Source organism: Pocillopora verrucosa, chromosome 2 (genome assembly GCF_036669915.1).
Source record: "Pocillopora verrucosa isolate sample1 chromosome 2, ASM3666991v2, whole genome shotgun sequence".
NCBI classification, from domain to species: Eukaryota; Metazoa; Cnidaria; class Anthozoa; order Scleractinia; family Pocilloporidae; genus Pocillopora; species Pocillopora verrucosa.
In genome coordinates, this window is record NC_089313.1 from 8,030,938 (window position 1) to 8,051,569 (window position 20,632).

At 38.2% G+C, this 20,632-nt stretch overlaps 2 protein-coding genes and 1 pseudogene across 3 annotated transcripts; 2 read left to right on the plus strand and 1 right to left on the minus strand.

Moving 5' to 3' along the window:
• LOC136279212 (uncharacterized) overlaps window positions 1-20,632 on the plus strand; it is a 360,360-nt pseudogene that overhangs the window by 72,326 nt on the left and 267,402 nt on the right.
• On the minus strand, window positions 1,878-17,911 carry LOC131786916 (leucine-zipper-like transcriptional regulator 1). Of its 2 annotated transcripts, XM_059103973.2 has the most exons (27): window positions 17,838-17,911; window positions 17,448-17,706; window positions 17,024-17,086; window positions 16,831-16,887; window positions 16,320-16,411; window positions 15,085-15,181; window positions 14,489-14,572; window positions 14,237-14,291; window positions 13,326-13,465; window positions 12,559-12,705; window positions 12,076-12,130; window positions 11,354-11,464; window positions 10,829-10,921; window positions 10,578-10,670; window positions 10,007-10,139; window positions 9,769-9,827; window positions 9,196-9,312; window positions 8,565-8,687; window positions 8,426-8,474; window positions 8,215-8,321; window positions 7,688-7,710; window positions 7,036-7,087; window positions 6,571-6,668; window positions 5,778-5,829; window positions 4,667-4,720; window positions 3,919-3,999; window positions 1,879-3,403 (listed from the first exon to the last, which is right to left on the minus strand). In XM_059103973.2, exons 2-27 carry the CDS (start codon window positions 17,594-17,596, stop codon window positions 3,293-3,295), a joined length of 2,295 nt encoding a protein of 764 aa, XP_058959956.2. In that variant the 5' UTR covers window positions 17,597-17,706; window positions 17,838-17,911; the 3' UTR covers window positions 1,879-3,292. The 2 variants fall into 2 exon arrangements, with proteins under 2 accessions (XP_058959957.2, XP_058959956.2); XM_059103974.2 differs by lacking the exon at window positions 17,838-17,911 and having other exon boundaries at window positions 1,878-3,403; window positions 17,448-17,823.
• On the plus strand, window positions 17,968-20,631 carry LOC131786914 (CD2 antigen cytoplasmic tail-binding protein 2). The gene has a single exon (XM_059103971.2). The coding sequence runs from the start codon at window positions 17,983-17,985 to the stop codon at window positions 19,051-19,053; it is 1,071 nt and encodes a 356-aa protein (XP_058959954.2). The 5' UTR covers window positions 17,968-17,982; the 3' UTR covers window positions 19,054-20,631.

A 20,632-nucleotide genomic window follows, 5' to 3' on the forward strand; every position in this document is an offset into this window, starting at 1 on the left:
TCTCATATTTTTATTTATATGTGATAACGACCATTCTTTTGACAGGAATAGACTGGTTATCTTGCGATAAGTGTGGAAACTCAGTTCGTAACTGTGGCCCTCCTACTCTTTGAAAAATCCTAAGTACGCCCCTGAGTGATATTTATTCGTACATCCAGCCATATCGAAAGCGTCCTTGAGAAGGCAGAATTTTGTCTCCTGTGATTTTCCGAAACCAACAGTAGCGGTTATCAAATCACACTTCCACTTCGAACGGGACTCGCTGTGCACTGCATCAGTAAATAACCTCCTAATGCATTTGAATTTGACGAAAAAGCTATTAAACCAGATTTAGAATTTCGCACTGAGCCTTAAATTAGAAAGTAAGTTGTATTCTATAACCAATATACCAGACCAGGATGAATTGATTTCCAGTTTACAACAGTAAAATACCTTAGGTGATAAAAAACCGGTCAAGTAGGTAACGCTGATTTTAGAAAATATCTTCTGACCAAAATTTGATCAACAAGAACAGAATCTGCGTCAGTTCTATTCTCGAAGAAAGAGTAAGCGAGTGGTTCGCCAAGATTTCTCATAAAGTCGAATATTGCAAACATTCCGTAAACAAGAGTTACTTTTGCTTTTCTAAAGAGCATTCAAAATATATTTCTTAAACTAAGCTAAACTAAAAGTAAATTTCTTGCGGTATATTTTCCATCTAAGGTAATTCTTCCACAGGCAAATTTACCACCCAGATATAAAATAAAGTGCTGCTACTCTGGAATCTGGAATAGTTATTTCTACAAATTAAAGGACATGTTAATGGATTATCAGATATAACAATACCACACAACCGCGTTTGTCCAACGTTCTGCCACAGAATTTAAAAACAAAGGTAGCAAGTGATTTCAACACTACAAAAAGAATGGTAGAGTCATGAAGCTCTTTCTGGGCATGAATTTGTATTTAGCTCCGTACTAAGCTTTTTTCACGACCGTGTTTTTTTTTGACCAACCCAAAAATTTTGTCAGCTCAATTCTTCATTTATTTTGGATTAATTTGTTTTGGATTACGTTTTAGCAAAACGGTATCTGATTAACACATGGCCGTAAGCGAAGTTGGCGTTTTCAAGTAAACCAATCAAATATTATAAAATCTGAAATATAACAGGATTTGTTCGTAGCCTTGAAGTGCTTTCAGCGCGATCGTGTGACGTCACAGGGTGTGAGATATCTCAGTACTGAATTAAACATCGTCAATTTGCGATTTGCAAATACAACGTCTGCCGGCATTGTTACTCGAAATTAATATTTAAGTCGGGGACCGAACGTTATTCAGCAAAGTTATCTATCAAGAACGGTCCTTCAATGTTATTTGTTCGGCGAAATCTGTAATCAAACTGCAGAGAGCCATGTACAGGAACAGGTTGGATAGAAGTGGATTTTATCAGCCTTACACAAACAGATCAACGACTCATGTACAAGCTAGTCGCGCTAAAGATGCAGTCAGACTGATCCCTGAGAAATATTCAGACGGTATTTGTTTGTACACTCTGGGCCCGTCACAAGTGTACACTTACCAATATAGCATGAAGAAAACTTCCACAAAAACATACGTCTGCGAAATATTATTCTACCCGAAAGTGGTGAATAAAAAGCACATCTCTGCTGTGGTCCACTATCCCGCAAGGAACAACGCTAAACCGCATACATATTACAAAAACATTCTATGTTTTGTGCCGAGATGCTTGGACCATTATCAGACGAAAAAGATTGTGACCGAACCGAGACTTGAGGAAATATATAAAACAGTGCTATATCATCAGCCCCCCAAGCGTGTACGGGAATATTCATCTTCTTTGCATATGGTACCAAAAACGTTCGACACTGTTCGATGAATTCTTTTTTTTTTTTAAATCTGATTTCGTCCGTCGACAAGACTAGATCTTAAATTATTCCTTTTTTATTACAAATGAGAAGCATCCGCGATGTTTTGAAAACTTTTGCCAGTGATTCCATTAATGATTTATCTTAGGCCGCAACATTCATTTTTAAGAAGGATCCAACCGCAGATTGCGACTACAAGAACAGAACCCAAGATGGTAGACATCGATCAGTGATAATGATGAATCTAAAACCTAACTAGCCGAATATTCAACCAGCAACATTATTTACATTGGATGACAACGAAGTAAACTTTAAAATTTTTGATGATTGTAAATTTTTTTTATTACAGGAATAAGTGAAAGGTATTAAACGGTGTTTTGCGAATAGTGCGTTCGTTTTTTCATGGTATGAATATCTTGTAAAATACGACATACAGATAGGAAATAATTTTTATTTGTCCGCAAGATGACACTACCATAGCTATGATCTGGGTAAGAAAACAGAGGAAGATATTTGACAGATAATACAAACAAACTTGGCAACCGTGATCTTCAGTCGCCGACTATTTGCATTCGTCTCAATACTTAAACTCAACATTCGTACGCTTTTAATTTTTGAATATAGAACATTGTTTGTGGAACCGATATCCCAGCGATAAAAACTCAGGTTTTGAAATAAAAAAGGGAAAATCTATTTTTGACTAGTAATTAATTCCAAAAAATGTTAAATTACGAACGGTGGAGAAACTCCAATATATTCCCGAGAGGTGTTTATCATTCAAAATTAAGGGACAAAGAGCGGAAATACTAAGATGCACCTGCCCAAGCTTTGTGTAGCGAGTCTAATTTTTCAAATGCAAATGAAAAAAAAAACACTTCTCACTCAAATTTTTTCAAAATCGTTGTCATCAAACAATTGATGCTCCCTGGGTTAGCGGCACGAATCACCACGAACAACCTTTGAAATTGTGATTTACGAGTTGTTCCAAACCCTGAAAATAAACTGATATTACAAACAAAGATATTGGAGAAAGTTGTTATCTCAAAATTCTCCGTTACCCTCTCCGGTTTGTAATAAATAAATCCTCAAGGTTTTAAAACATCCAACAATGATAAGAATGCGTAAACTTTCATAGAAACTAAGTTTGGACAGGCCCAGCTGTCTCTGAACTGAGCTCCAGAATGGTACGATCTTCTCCTTCCTCTCGTCCTTGCCTCGTCATGCAGGAGCGTAAGCGGCATTTCCCAGGAGGTTGGGCCTAATAGGGCACTTTTCCTGATAAAAATGGATCACCCACATCCAAGGATCCCTTGAGCTGTGCCCAGACTTCGGCAGGCTGTGCCAGACGACTTACAAGGTGGAAATCCAGTCCCATCTTGAAAACAACTGTAGCATGCTGATTTGAAGTGATCTTGGCGGAAGACTCCTCACCGTGGGTGAACAGCAATGTTTGAATCTTTTAAATAGTCTGCTATGGCGTCCAGAATCTCTAGGAGTAGATCTCGGCTTAGTCTCCTGAGGTTTGGAGATTTGGCGACCTTCAGTGGGCAACAAAGGTAGAGATAAAGCAGAATCAGTTTACAATGACCAAATTTTCAAATGCACGATAAAGGAAGTGTAAGATAATAACTGAAAACCCACTATAGAACAATTATACTATTTGGCTATCACGAGAAAAGGAAAAAAAATGATGAAAACAGTCAGCTGATGCAACATGAGGTGCACTAGGATGTTAAATGGTAATAACAATAGTATGATCTTAAGTAACAACGAAGATGAAAAAGAGCCCTAGGAGGTAGCAGCGTTTTGAGCTGTTTCGACATTATTAGGCCTCCTTAGTCAGCATGGTAAAGTTGACAAGATGAGTTATGATTTCAGACGCAAAAAAGTGGAAAGAAACAGAGTATGGGAAGAGTTCAGACCATGTACTTGCTTGTTGCGTCTAAGAAAGCTTATTCTTGGATTTTTGATTACTGAAATTTTCGCCGGAGCACAGGAACCATTTCTAACACCGTTTCGCCTCCTCATCCATGAATTTCAATGCCTCGGTTACCTTCACAAAATGTCCAACCACAAGATCCAGAGCATGTTTCTTCATGTCCGCAGCTCCAATCCTATGAGCCGCTTCGAGAATCTGTTTCAAATAAGGAGGCACGTATAAATTCAGAAAATGAAAATAATGGAATTATTGTTACCTCACTTAGATGGGACGCTGATGAATCAAGTAAATAATGTCAAAACTGATAGCGAGACAAACAAACAAACAATTGTGGCACACACGTTTCCGCCATACAGACACCGTTTTCATAAATGATTAGAGCCACAGAGAAGTGCTGGCCTACAGAACGTATATCTAGACCCCTCTTATTTAGTCTTGGGTACCCAACACAACCCTTCGGCGAGCCGAAGTATTTACATGAGAAAAAATTGTCTTACGTGAAAGGGTTACCCTACCCGCCATGGCAAGACAACTCGCCCTTCCGAGAGTCTCGCACTCCGAGACGAGTTCGCCATCTTTATGTGAATGGTCGGTTAAGTTTTTCAAAGGAATAAATGAAAAGTTAGTTCAGTCAGCGTAACTCGGGGGAAGGGTTATCCTGCGTACCATAGACCATACAGATGGTTGAAAAAAACTAAATGATACCACTACATGACGTGTGTATCAATGTCAATGGTCACGTAATTCGATAATTAGTCGGCAACAATCAATCGCACATGGCACCAAGGCAGGAATCATTTTTCGAACCCTCGCCCCAGATTCGCTAATTCCACTAAACAATAACAACAATGCGTTCTCTTACCTCGACTACATTTTCAAATGAAACGTTCATTTCAAGGTTCTGTTTACAGAATGCCTATCAAATAAAAAAAGAAAAAAATGATTGACATCTCAGATATCGTGTAGATTCGTAGACATGAACATACTATCATCAGAGTCACTTTCAAGTTTATCTCAAGCCATCAAATCTATACATACGAATCCCCTCAGGTATTCTTTCGCAACTACCGAGAGCTTTCACCCAGAGTTTCAACCACTCCTGACGAAAACTTCTCTGATGAAAGAACAAGAGAGCTCCAGAAACCATATGACCGTCATTAAACAATCCAGTTGTTTCGAAATGGTCTTACAACGTGCTAAAAACTCAAATATGGGCAACGCCATTTCGAGGACAACTCAATACCGGCCGCGAACTCATGGCGCTCCAAAATGACTCAAACCACAATGCAGTTATCAAACAGCTGCTGATCAGGTTGTAACCAAAAAAATACTATCTGAGTTCAGCATGCCTCCTTATGTAGCTCCAGTTGTTCAAAAACAGATCGCCAAGAGAGAGAGAAAAAAATGAGTGCCACTTCCTCTTGTCATGCATATGGGCAAGAGACCAGGTTTCTGAACATGATTCAAAAGGGCGGCATAGCGAGTAGAAATTTATAGTCGTGTTAAAGAAAATTTTCAAACAAGTTGATTACTCTGCAGAATCTTGAAGGCAGTCCGGGTCACACCATGTACATTTTCCTTCAAATGTAAATATAACAGCTAATAGTTTCTGAAGCTTGCTTCTCCTTTTTTATGTTCGTTAGCCGCTGTTTTTTCGCGGTTCACTTGACTAGGCCCTGATAGGCCAAAACTATTACATTAGTCCTTTTAGTTCATCATGTCAAGATGCACATCTAGTAAATAAGGGTCACTGCTTGGCCAAATCAAGGGCTGCTAATAAATAAAGAACCATGCACCCATGCTAATTATAAAATAATTCAAATAGTACGCGCGCTCTGATTGGCCATAAAACCATTTTACATGAGCGTATGTAAACACGGTTTTCGTTCCTCTTTCATTAGTTATTTTATAAAAGAAATGTAAAATGGTTTCTGTGGAAACCGGAAACCATTTTACATTTCTTCAATACCAACCTGAAGGCGGTTGTTGGTGAAACCGAAGAAATAAGGAGCAGACAAAAGATATCTTTTGAAAAGAGTTAACGCAAAACAAAAGAAGACTCCAGTTTCAAAGACAATAGTTGAACACTGAAATATCTGCACATAATTAAAAGTGACAGTCCTAACATTCAGCGACTTAGCAGTTTAAACTGGAAATTAAAAACTTAAGGCCGATCGGACGGGAGAAGGGAAATACTTTTTTACTCTTTAACCCCTAAAAGTGACAAGAATCTTGTTTCTCCTTACAATATCACCCCTGAACCACACATTAAGGTAATGAGAATAAAGGAAATGATCACCAACTTATGAAGCTCTTGATTGTTAATCAAATTCTCTTTGTCAGCACTATAGCAAATGTACAGAGAACAGTATGGAGAATATGCATGATGATTTTGTAAAAAAGTTGTGGTTATTCATCGTGGTGAATAACAATAAAAGCTAAGTTAAGGTTGTAAAGGGTAAAGGAAAGTATCAAACCTGCATGCATGCACAAGTATTGTGGAGCGATTACGTCCAAACCCCTTACCCTACCACATACTTTATTATCACGGTAGTCACGGGGTCAAATCCTCAGCCGCAGGGCATTGATAATCATTCATTGTCAGATCAAAATACTCCTTTTGCGCGGTCGCTGATTAACAGCAAACTGTAGCTTTGAAACCAACGTTTAGCCACCATTTATCCCACGTTAACTAAATAGAGAGAATAAAAAATTAAGAAGAAATTACAAAGGTACAGGTCACTGTTAAAAATGTGTAAAGGATACAGTGAATCCTCCGGAGGCATTGATACATCACCATGATAAATGTAGTGAAGGAGAGAGTTGAATGACTTTCGCGACGGAATCGTCTCGCCAATTGTAATCTAATGGGAAAAAAAACGAAGAACATTTGCCTCTCTCCCGAGATGTGGCTTCATCACGCCCAAAAGACATCTAAGAGGCATGAGCTGGAGCCTCATCGAAGCCTGAATTCAGGCTTCAAATTCTGCAATTCATTTCACAGCAGTTAAACTTTGAGGTTTAAATTTATCAAACGCATACGAAATATGTTAGTCACTATTTTTTAGCCTCAAGTTTTATTTAAACTTAATTTCAGATTCACTTCCAGGATGAGACACACTGCAATCGAAAACCAAACTTAAAATCAAAGGGCACCCAAAGAAATCAATCATTTTGTGAAAGAGTGGTGGATAGTATGTTGAAAATACTGAATAGGATTATATAACTTACTGTTACAGTGTTGTTCACGGGCATAAATGATCGAAACATTGCCTCGAAGTAACTGTAAAGAAAACGAAAGGAAATAAACGAAAAGAAAACATCAGCTAACATTATCACCCCTAGCTGCCTCGTACCCAGACCTCTCGCTACTGGTCGACGCAGAGCAAGCAAACCAAGTAGAAGGTAATTGAAACAGGTTTACTATTCAGGAAATTACTTTTTTTTTCACCTGGCATTTAGCGTTTTACTTAATTCTAACTTCATATTTTAGTCTCAATGAGTAATACTGGAAATTTTCCGCACAGAAGCTGGTGGTTGACAGAAGCGTCTGGAAAACCTCGTCGAACCTTTCAGTTAAAGTAGATCGTTTTCCTAATGGTTGAGGTGCCTTAATAAGAGCTCGTCGATTGATAAGTGGATAGAGCTCTGCCATAGGCAGTTTCAGTTGTTTTCCAATCGTTGCTGTTGGTCAGTATGTGGGTCAATTCTGTTTCTCACTGCGGAGAGCCACTTTGATTGCCACATACTTAATTCCAAGTCAGTATTTCCGTTACATTCTGGTGGCATCCCTTAGCTGATATTTTTGTTTTTATATCTTTCGATCTGCTCGCCTGAGAAAGAATTAAAGGTTTAAGAAGCTAATAGAGATTGAACGCCCTACCTGCATCTTGCAGCCAACACTGCCTAATGAGAAAGAACACGTAGAGAACAGAGGTTGGTTAGAAAACATAAAATAAATTATCCCAATCAAGGGGGGTTCGATCTAAATGAGGGGAGGGGGGAATCTTCCTGGTCATTGATCATTAAAGTACCGTGAGAAATTTCTAAAACGGTTACTAAGAATTTTAGCTTCATTTGCGCCTCTGAAACAACGGGATCTCCTTACATTAACATTGCGAACTCAATTAGAGCGAATCCACTGGATTAAATACAATTCAATTGTGGGATAACTAACCAGCCGAGTGAGTGGCACAGACCCCATTGGCGAGATAAACCACAAGCTACTTTTACATAAAAGAAGTTTTTAAGTCCACTTGTTGCTCTAGAGAAGCGAAGTACTTTGAAACTCCTTCTCAACCGAAGACTGCGGTTCAACATCTTCTCTGAGACGAACTTTCCAAGAGGTATTTCTCTAAATATAATGCAAACGCTGTGACATAGAAAATGACAACAGCAACTGTGTCTTACCTTGTGTGCTCCGATTGGTTCCCCGTCCAACATCAAAGTGATGTCATGGAAATCCTCACCGCGCGCGCCCTGGAAAAACTCCATCATGTCTTGTTGTAGGGTCTTTTCTGAAAAAAATATTCAGAATGATCAGTGATAAGAGTGGCATAGGAGAGTGGTAAAGAATAATGGAAAGATTAAACAGCTTGAACGCTAAATTGTTGACAAGTACCTGGGTGCGTCGATCTGCACTGATTTTCTCCCGGAACATGAACCATCGCCTGAAAAAAGGAAAGTGAATAACCAATATTTATTTAGTTAAATGACAACATATTTACATAAGGGAAAAGAACAAGCGCTATCCTTCTTACCTGTGGAACCTGCCGTCTCCGGATAATCTCAACCATAAGTTTCTGAGGTACAGACTCAAAATTCTTGCTCATAATGATGTTGTTGTAGTTTGCCTCACGAACAATGAAACGAAGGCAGAAATCCTGTGAAACAACAACAAAAACAAAAAACGAAAGAGAAAATTAGGTAGAGCATTCTCCTTTGGGGAGAATGCTCGTTTGTCTCATTATCTCCTCTCCCTTCTGTGTTCATTCACTGGCGATTGATCAAATTCTCGGCACACTCCCCTGTCGAGGTATTCCCATCCTCGGAGACCCAGGGGCTGTGAGTCGATTTCAAGACAGGGAGCTCTGGTAGGGCAATGTCTCCAGGGGCTCTCCCGCACTGACTCACAGCTCCTGGGTCTCCGAGAATGAGGTGTTCCATACGACTTAGATATTCATTAAAAAATAAATAAATAAAAAACCGGTGTAAGGTAAGCCTTAATCGGAGAGATAATTAAAGTACAGTTCCAACGATTCGTATTAGAAATTCAATGAGGTGTTCCATACGACTTACATATTCATTAAAAAATAAATTAATAAAAAACCGGGGTAAGGTAAGCCTTAAAGCAGTCTAAAGCTTCACTTGACTCCAAGTTAAAACACAAACCTTTAGTGGATCCAGCTGCAGCCGGGCGGCGCTATCGAGCGCTACAAGAACGTTCTCTTGGCAGATGGAAGACTCGATGTACTGTACACAAAGCGCTTCAAGCGCACCAATCTCAAGCTGGGAAAAGGAGCATATCAAAATTTAGTTCTGCTCTTTTCGTGTACCTATTTTGATTAACCGACATAGGGGCTCGCTTACACAAAAGGCCATGAAACATTTGGACAAAAAGAGTTATATATAAGTTACAAATCGCTGTCACACAATCGATGGTTATTTCTCATAGCACATGAGTTGAAAAAAAAAAACGTTCCAATGAAGCGTGCCATACCTGAAATTTCAGCCTGTTTGTGTTTTTAGTTTTTTCTGTTCGTTTTTTAAAGGTCTAATCTTAATCAAACTTCGTCTTTGTTATTACATTCGACACTCTAAAGAGATGTGTATTTCTCTCCTGTAGGAAAAATTGTTTCTAAAAATTATTCAATTAACTGCTCTATCAGCGAAACTACAAGGCTACTAACTTTGTGAGGTCGTTGACGTTCAAAAAGAGCTCATGTGGATTTGTCTCCATCTTACCTTTAAGGCCAACCTGTACACATCCATGATCAGACTTATTTCCTGTGAACCCTGACAATCTGTTTGGAATTAGTGAAAGATTTTTTCAAACAGTATTTATAGTCTACCTGAAAGTCAGATTAAGATTTTAATGACAGACTTTTAAAAGCAACGTTAACAGGGTTGAATTTCAACTATTTTGGTCTGTCTACCGATTTTTTGAACTAAGTACATGACGAAGGGGGAAAAAAATCATCACCTTTCACTAATGGGAAAATACAATCTGTATACATATAACGAAGCGTCACCGCAAAGGACTGAACTTCGACTTCCGGTAGCTTTACTTCCGGTTTTCCCACTTCTTGATCCTGATATCTGTCTCCATTTGCTCTCTAAAGTCAGAGAACGCGAGAGTTATCATACAGCTGGAGCATTTCTACGATGTCTACAGCCCCACAATGGCTAGTATCCTTAGGCGGCATACAAATACCACGAAAGAACGCTCAAACAAGGGGAGTTGAAGGAAAGTATGCAAACATTCCACCAAAGAGCTAACTCTCTTGAGCCTTATTGTTATTTACATAGGTATGAATACCACGCACTACGTGATTGACACCTTCCAATTATTTGTACTAGCTCAGAAACGAGGCTGACTTTATTGAGGTATTGTTTTATCTTTTTTCCACTGAAAAAGCGCACTTCTTTCACACACTAGCATTCAGCTCAAGTCCCCTCTCTTTGTTCTTACACTATTTGAGAATCACCTGTGATCTATAACTGAAAAGAAACACGGCAAATACCAAAACTAAACAGCGAGCTAATTGTCTGACCTTCAACTTTTCCCTAGCACGCAACAGTTGTTTCCTCAGCCACGGCGACCTAGCCGCAACAAAGGCCGCGTGGGCCGGGAACTGAGTTTCTTCCTGACAAAAAAAAAATAACATAATTCCATCACAAGAAGTTTAAAATACACGATCGCTGAATACGTTTCCTTTCTAAGAGACAGAAAAGAAACAGTGGAGAATAAACTAATAATTTTGCAATTAAATAAAACGAGCTACAAGAAGATTATTGCGCTAACCTTGCCAACAATGAAGACCATATCACAGAACTGTTTACTGTCCAACAACCGACCAAAATCACCCCTGAGAGTACAACGGGGATAACTCGCCAACTGCAGGGGTAAAAATGTTTATAACAACAAGTCAGCTTTGTGTCCAGTTGGACATAACTAGAAAATTCTCGAATCACTTTTGAAAAAGGCATTTCTCCTTTGTTATCATTTGCCGTTTTAATTTTCTGTTTACTTAACCATCGTCATCATGTCGTCGTTCCTTTCTCTGGAAAGCTATTGTCTCCCAACTTCCATATAATCAAGGGCAGTTTTCGTACTTAACTTATAATCAGTACAAAATATCATGGCGTATTGTCATCAAAAACGGCTTATTCCAGACTTAAAGAGTAAGATGGATGAACAGATTTTAAGACAGGCCGGAACAAGGAAGGAATGAACACGCATGCAACTTATATATGTAACTATTATTCTAAAAGCCCACTAAGCTTTTTTAAGTGGACTTGAGAATCCAATTCCCTTCCGTTTCCCTACCTGAAATCTGTACAGTTCGCTACTTCGTATGTTGTTATCAATAGTGCCACCAAATATATACATCTCATTGTTGATAACATCCGCATCATGAAAGAGGCGTCCTGACGGAACCTAAAAAGAAATAGGCCAAAACTTTTATATTCTCAGCCGGAATTAGTCTCTTGAGGGTATAATCTTACTCAGAGGGCCTTTTCTGTAGACATTAGCCCTGCTAAAAAAGCAACACCAGGATGGAACTACAAAATGCTTGTAAGTCTTGTCTGACGCATTCACTTGAACAAAACCAACATGGATGTTAATAAATGACTTTTTAGTGATGAATAAACGAGCCTCAACATTCTTGAGCTCACGAGGCAACAATTTCTCGAGCCTTTCGAAACGAGTATTTTTTATGCATGTATGTTTAGATCAGTTTTCAATTCAACGTCGAAAGTATTCAGAATTGCATTGGTTTTGCTCTACTTCGCTCTGTGATGAGTCCAGAAAACTCGCGCCACTCTCTCAACCAATCAGATGCAAACCCAAACCCAATCACGACTTCGTCACCAGCGTTTTCCCGCGCTTTAGACAGTTGGCTATTTTTCACCTTACATGCTCATTGGCTCTTTAGGGTATTTTACTTTTTTCTGATTGGCCATTGTGATTACTATGTCAATTGAAAAGCGTTCTTAAACATGAACAAGCGCGGGAAACACTCATTCCTCCGAATGGTTCAGTCTTACCTCACTATCTTGTGCCGGTTGAACAACCTCCCAAGATTTATCATCAAGAGAAAACCTAATAAAGACAAAAAAATTGCACCTAGCTATACAAACATCTCGTTGGTGAAGTTTTAAATTGAGAGTATTAAGTAATGCATTGGTTTTTCTTTACTTCGTTCTATTATTAGTCTAAATAACTCACGACACCATCTTCTCAACCAATCAGAAGCAAAAATAAAACCAATCGTGACTTGTTCACTGGAATTCTCACTTACCTCGGCTCTGATTGACCCTCACGATTACTTTGGTTTTGCCTTAATCCTTAAACTCCCAGATCAAATTTGAAGGGTTAAAGACACTCAAACGAAATGTGCTCTACGAGGTCCCATGCTGCCTTTTGGAAAGCTATATCCAGCCAGCATAAATAGATTGGTTGTCACTGCTAACTCTTGAGACTACCTTTGGTGGCATGTGACTTCCGTTACATACAATATATACCCTTACCTGTATAGATCTGATGGTAACGTATTATCTGCAACTCCTCCAAACACGTACAAATAGCGGTCAAATGGCACCATGCTATGACCATAACGCCTCTGAGGGGGAGGGGGTGAACCGCGTAACAGATGCGCAGAAGGAATACGAGTCCACCTGGTGAAAGAGAGGCGTAAAATGGCGCATGTGAGAAGGTTTCAATAGGGTGGCGGCTTTTTATGGCTAATGGTTGAACATTTGGCCATTTTACGGCGAACAGTTTATATCATTCCAAAATTGTCACCAGAAATCTTTTAACGGTTACCTTTTTTCACGACTAACGCTTAAAATTTGTCAATTTTTACGCCTGATGGCTAAAGTTTCTAGCCGTAAAACGAGCTTTCTAAAAACCTTGCCTTATTCTGCCTGAAATAAGAAAGTTTCTAACCAAGAAACATTGAAGAAGTTGTCTAGTAAAACATACCCAATTCCAGGCCTTGGTTCCATATAATGCATAAAACCGGTAATTTATAGTTCAAATTTAATCTGAGCCAAATTGTTTTTATTCCAAAACTGATTAAAACTTTGACCCTTTTTTCTACACATATTCAAACCCAGCATGACCAAGAATCCCTTTTCAAAATGATATACTGCCAAAAAACAGTAAAGCTGACAAGAAATTCTGATCAAATTAAGTTATGGCTCTCTCTCCACTCACCACTTGTCACATCTTCCGTCACAAATTTTAAATTGTTTCTAGTAGGAATATTTCAAACTTCAAAACTTTCCACTATTACCTATGATCCAAGAAACTGAACTCAAACATGTCATTTGTAATCTTTGCTCCACTTTGACCAGAGAACACAAACATACTGTCCCTCACAACAGCTAAAGGAAAGTTACAACAAGTGGGTGGCCTGTCACCCGATTGCTGCACCTGAAGATTGAAGAGGTTCAGAGTATGTTTCAATGCAATGTTGATAGTAATCCAGGACTGCATTGGTTTTGCTTCATTGCACCTTTTGATTGGTCTAAAAATATTCTGCCACCCTCTCCAGCAATCAGATGGAAAAGTAACCAATCATAAAACCAATCACAAAGATCTGAAGTCTCACACATTTTAAAGCAGTATACTCATACAAATGAATTCAGTCTTACACTTTCATGCTGAAACTAGTTTTTCTCACACATTTAAGGTTCCTGATTTAAACTTTTGATTTTGAGATAGCAAACTGCTGCTTTAATTATGTAACTATAAAATTAATTACCCTTCTAATTGTAATTTACAATGTCTTCCTTTTGTACTCACTTCAAACAATTTACAGTGATGGAAATTCTTGCTCAGAATAAAGGACTGCATGTCTTAGCAACTTTATTTTTTCTCTGAGGGAGTATGCCCCCATACCCCTCAAGGAAGTAATGCCCCCAGCATCACAATCGAAGGCTATGCAACTGAAAAAATTTCCCCTTTGATGACAAATCAACTTGAGAGCTCTGCATTAATGAATTCGTCATTCATGATTGCCACCCATCATATGCTATAATAGCATCTTCATTGGCCATTTGAGAAATACTTCCTTCTTTTTCTGGTGGACAGGTGTGGTTGCTTTACAGGTTTCACTCCTGGTAAAACTGCCTTCAATTGTTTTCCACCTACAGTGATACAAATATCTACACAGCTGGTACAGTACAAAAACAGATCACCAACCTCCTGCCACACTGGGTTAGGATCTGTCAAACAAATGGTCCAAAGATCATCTAACCTAAAATGAAATATACATAATTCCATATCAAATCATTTAGCTTTACCAATGTGCAGTACCTTTAGACCTAAATACTAGACTTTTGTTGTCAATTACAATATAGGAGATGTGCCTGAGAGGACTTGCCACTGTTTATTTATTTATTTATTTATTTTTTCAAGAGACATTCAGTAATATTAAAATGACCAGATAAGAACCTTTTGTTGCCATCATAACCAGCAAAGATCCACAAGTTGTTCTTATAGATTGCTGCACCATGTGCAGATCTTGCAGGAGGCAATCTAATGAGGAAAAAATCATTAAACTTATTTAAAATGACAAGGAAATTTTAAAAGTTGCGTGAATGGAGGAAAGTGGGTTACAAATATACAGCAATATTTGCTGAATTTGACTAGCAAGCAGTGGTGGTAAAGCCAAACTTTGAGGTCATGGATTAAGGGGTTGCTTTCAATAATTTTTCCTGATTCCAGTTCCTAAATGCCTCTGCCCTTAGAATCTAAACTTGCTGTAAAACCTCTGCCTTAGATCCAAAAACTTATTCTTAACTTGTTGAAATCATCCAATGTCAATATCTTAATAATTCAGTACAAAAAATAGACTCCAAAACTGAACTCTAGGATATAAACTCCTCAATTTGCCAATTCACTTTCACAAGCCTTTTTTCCAGAGGTATTTTGTTCAATGTTGACTTTTGAAAATTCAAACTTTAAGACTAATATACGAACCAAGTATTCTTTGGTCCATGAATTTTGAGGATAAGATCAAGCATGACTTAAAATATAACATCACAAACCTTCCTTCTAAGCGCCACTCGGACCACTGCCCAGTACTGAATTTGTATTCAAATAAGTCATTCTTGTTTTGTAGGTTAGAATTTGAGTAAAGGTCACCTTCAACAAACATTAACATTGAAAAATTCAGTATTCCTGAGCTCTGAAAAAATCTTGTGGGTAACACTCTCATAAGTATGATAAGCTGAATTATGGATTCATTTTGATTGGTTTTTTGTTAAGATCTTATGATCTATTAGAGGACAGATGCATACTTTAGATGGCATTGTAACTGAGAACAATTTGCTTGGTTATCATACAAAAAAAATGTATTCTATGTTGTTGTGGGTCTGTATAGTAATAGATCATCGAAGAGGTAAGAGTTAAACCTTTACATCCTAACATCAGTATGCATATTCTCTATACTGTTCTCTATACATTTCCAAAGAGGCTGACAAGGAGAATTTGTTTAACAATCAAGAGCTGCTTAAGTTAATGATCATCTCCTCTATTCTCATGACTTTCGTGTTTGATTCAGGGGTGATATAGTAAGGAGAAATTAGATGCTATTCACTCTTAGGGGCTAAAGGGTCAAGAACTTCAGTGACACTTAGACAGGGCCTTGTGTACCACTTTTTTGCTTTTACTGAACAGATGCACAACAACATGGAATCTATTTGTTAGTTGATAAATCAGAGCAGTTTTCAATTGAAGGTTAAAATACCAAACTCAGAGTTATCACAATGTTAAACAGCCAATCAAAACCAAGGTCAATATCATAATTAGCCACTGAGACCTAAAAGTAAGGAAAACAGCAAAGAGTGTGGGAGAACAAGTTATGCTTGGTTTAAACAGGGGTACTTAAGAATTATCAACCAAGTTAATAGAGAGTTTTAAGGCTGACTTTTCAAGCACTAGCCCTTCATCAGAGCAAATGCTTGGTTTTAGTTTAGCACATGTGGAAACCTTTAAACCCTGAGAACGACTAGCAACTAATTTCTCCCTACAATACCACTCCTGAATCACACATTAAGGTCATGAGAATAAAGGAAATGATCACCAGGGAAGGAAACTTTGGATTAGTAAACAAATTCTCCTTATCAGCACATTGAGAGATGTATAAAAGAACAGTGTGGAGAATGTGCATACTGATGTTACTTAAGGTGTAAAAGGTTCATTGAGAGGATGGCACTAAACCAATTGTCTAAATGACGACCAACCAAAAACTACCTGTTACTCAATGATAACAAAATATAACCTGTAAACCCTCCAAACACCAGCATGTGGGATCCAAATATCACAGCTGAGTGGTGATAGCGAGGTGCTGGTGGAGTTCCTTTGGTTACTGCTCTGAATAGTATAAATAGACTTTGTTAGGTTTCAAATCATGGAAAATATAACATCATGTTTATGTGTCCGCTTGTTTTGAAAGATTACTTCCAATGAAATCTGTAACAAATTTCAAAATAATGGGGTTTTTTCACTTTTAAGTTAGAGAAAGCAGTTTATTTTATTGGTAGAAAAAAATTGAAAAACCCTTAAAATAATTTTTGTGTTAAAAGGCTTCTGCATGCCTGCCAAGAGAAAGAGTGTCAACTTTCAGAATATATATACTTAATAAGCTTTGCAGTGGCATATACGTTTCCATGGTTCCTTTTGAAGTAGCATGCACTAGGAAGATTTTTCCAAATAGCACCCTATCATGTTGACATTAACATAAAACAGTCAATCAGGATAGATTATTGGTCAATTTGAATACTCCACTTTACCTGCTCCATGAGTTGTCTTTGATGTCAAATCGCAATATGTCATTTAACATTCTCTTTCTGTAAATTAGACAGAATTACATCAAGATTTATGGTGAACCCTAAAATTTATTAACAGCAACAAAAAATTGCAGGTTAATAAAATGGAATGAATACATAATTAAATAGACATAATAATAGAAAAATATTTACCTACCCATTGTCACCACCAAAAACATACAATGCATCATTCCAGGCAACAAGAGTATGTTTGCTTCGTCTAGAAAGTGAAACAAAAACTATCTTGCATGTAGAAATTCATGAAAAAGTTATTGAAAGCAGGGGTTTCATTGACTTTTTCTATAAGTGCCTGCTGATGGGGTAACCAGCAGTTTCCCCTAGAAGAGGGGGCAGGGGGGGAGATATAGGTACACTCTCTAGTGAAAATTTGAAATCTGAACTGTAATTTCCAGTCTTCTGGGTATCAAAAAGGGGTACTGTTTTAAGCTCCTTTGAAAAGAAAATTCCAAACGACCATATGCCGAGAGTTGCCTTCCATAATGGCCGGAGGGAGGGGAGGGGGTGGGGGGTCCCATTGCCATTTATCTCAAAATTATCTTCATATGCCCTCTAATTGATACCTTGCTCCAACAAATTCGTCACATTCCGGCATTCCTTTCCATCTGTTAACTCTTTCAAAACGTCCAAAGTCAAGGGACAGTGTATCGATCGCTTCCACATCTACATCATCAAATGGCCGAGGAGGGTGACTCCAACTTCCGGTTGCCATATTGAATTCGCAACTTCGTTAACGACGAGCAACTTCAACCCCAAAATTCTCGGTGTATGGCAGATCTTCCCGTCCAGTAATCATCTAGTCATTAGTAGCTATCTGCATGACTGAATGTCACATAAACAAAGCAATTGAAGTTCGTCTTCAGAAGGGATGATTCCGCTCTTATCTCTCTATTCTGGTTAAAAAATATGCTGAAAGATGAAACTAATTTTAAAGAATTCCTAAGAAGACTTACATCAAAATGAAAAGTTCATTTTCGGCATATTATACTGCTGTCCTATCGACATCAGTAATTTTTTTCATTTCTTGGGCCGTCACGTGCCCTTAGGCCGAAGGGCACGTGACCAAACAAAGCGGCCTGCGGAGGTCTGGATAATAATATGCACTTCCGCCATTTTTCTTTCTCTTTCGCAAGCAAAATGTCGAAACGTAAAGTGCAGTTTGCTGATAAAGAGAGCGAGGAGATTCTGGTAGAATCTACCACAGCAAGAATCAAAGCGCACTCTCTGGACAGTGACGAAGAAGGTGATGACAACGATGGAGGCAAAGATGATGAGAAGTATGTTTTGCGCGAGGAGGATTTGGAAGGACAAGAGGACGCCACGATCGATTACGACGAAGGAATCAAGATAACGCCGTTTAATTTAAAGGAAGAAATGGAAGAGGGCCACTTCGACGCAGAGGGAAACTACTTTGAGAAAAAAGAGGAAGTTATTCGAGATGAATGGCTGGATTCGCTGGACTGGGTCAAAATCAAAGAACAGGGTGACAAGCTTCAGAAAAATGTTAGTGATGGTGATAATGGTATCTTTGAAGATGCCGACGAACCAAGTGATCATATTCAAGCAATAAAAGATATTATAGATATGCTTTTGCCCGGTGAGACCGTCTTAAAAGCTCTCAGACGTCTCGGTGGAAAAGAAAGTGGTCGCAACTCGTCTGCAAGTGCACGTTGGCAACCAAAATCGAAGAAGCCGAAGGCTACGGAGAACGAGGGTTCAACTTCCGAGGAAGACAAACAGAAACTTTTAAAACTCACGGAACTAGCAGATCAACTGCTTCAGAAGGGTTACTTTGGTATTTATCAAGATACACTTGAAAAATTGGCTCACAAAGTCAAAACTATGCAAGAAAAACAACAGGAAGCCGAGGAAGATGATGCTCTGGAGGCTGCTTTTAGACAAGGGGGAGGAGAGGATGAGGACACAGTCATGGAGACCGAGAGTTCTGATGACATCAAAGCAGAATCAGCAAATGAAGATGAGGTTTATTGGCATTACAAATGGGAAAATACAAAAGATGCTACTGTTTACGGACCATATTCATCAACATACATGTTAATTTGGAATGATCAAGGGTGTTTTGGCGATGGAGTCTGGGTGCGAAAAGTTGGGGAAGACAGTGGACCATTTTATAATTCAAAACGTATTGACTTTGAGTTGTACACATAGGGTCTAGTAGGCTTGTGTATCTTTTTTGTAGAATGTCAATTTTATTAATTTTTATGCTGATGATATTGGGTATTGAGGTTGAAGGTTAAACTGTCACATCTTGCCCACATCTTGCCCAAATCTTCAGCTGATGTCTGTAGTAGTGAGGTTATTATTCAGTGTAACTTACAAATTTTTCCATGTTTAAAATCTTATTTATGACCCATGGTTATGGTTGAGGTGTAGATTGCACAGCTATATCCCTCTAGAAAGTTTCACCCTTCAACTCTTGGAAGTGATCGACAGGTAGCTTCTCCTCATAATATCCATACATTCTCTAGTAAACAGGTAATGAGATTACTCCAACTTATCAGGTAGAAGTTGTCATTTTGATCAAACACCAAAATTTTTCTACTAATTTACAAGGAAATGTTTAGCAGTTTGAGGGGATAATTAATCAGATCTTGGGAATTAAATAGTTAACATATTGTAATTTTGAGTACAGTGCCATGCTATGTGCAGTCTTCAACACTTTCCAAGCTCCAAGATACATACTGATAAGTGTGTCAGCCATTAACCCTTGGACCCCTAAGAGTGACTAGTATCTATTTTCTCCTTTCAATATCACCCCTGAATCACTCATTAAGGTCATGAGAATGAAGAAAAAGATCACCAAATTAACAAGCTCTTGATTGTTAAACAAATTCTCCTAGTCAATACCTTGGGAAATCCATGAATAACAGTATGGAGAATATGCATACTGATGTTAGGGTGTCAAGGGTTGATGTAAGACATGAAAAAATGTGTCCAGGTAGCTTCCTCATCTTTGGTAGAAGTATTATACCTTTTTTAGTTTCCTTAAGAGGTATATTGGAAATTTCCTTCCTCTGATACCAAAATGTCGGAGTAAAAACAAAACAGTGTCTTTATTCTAACAAAACAAATAAAAGACATTCAACTCACACATGCATTCTTCATATACACTTAGCTCCTCGAGTAGGGTTTCAAAAACAATGAACTCAATAGTTTGAATACCATCAGTACTGCCATTGACTAGAATTGCATTTTATTATTTTTTTACACCATACCCAGGGCTAGAGTAGTAATGGAGTGTTCAGAAGGAGATTTTAAATTTAAATTTCATCACGGTATTAAATCAGCTTTTTCCAAGATGATGATGACATGATAGAGTATGATCAGCTTTTAAGGTTGTAAAGTGGCCAAACACAGTTTTGCAACAGAAATTGGAACAGTGCATTGCATACTTGATGAGATCAGTCATAATCCCAAAGTAATTAATCTAGCCTTGGAAAGTAATGATCATAATAATTATTGAGTCAAGCCTTGGTAATGAAGTCACCAGATACATAAAGAGTCCAGCAGCCAGTCAAAACCTTTACCATTTCATGAGTAACCTTTGTAGAGTATGAGTAACATTTTGAAGACACGATTTGAGCACAGAGCTTAGAGTCAAAGTATATAAGGGGCATCTTTGACTTGCAAGTTAAAAAAAATAAAATTAAATAAGTAATGTTAATGTGCTTTGTGTATCTCTCAGAGTGAGGTGCACTAAAGTCAATTTTTTTTTGGCTGAATTAAT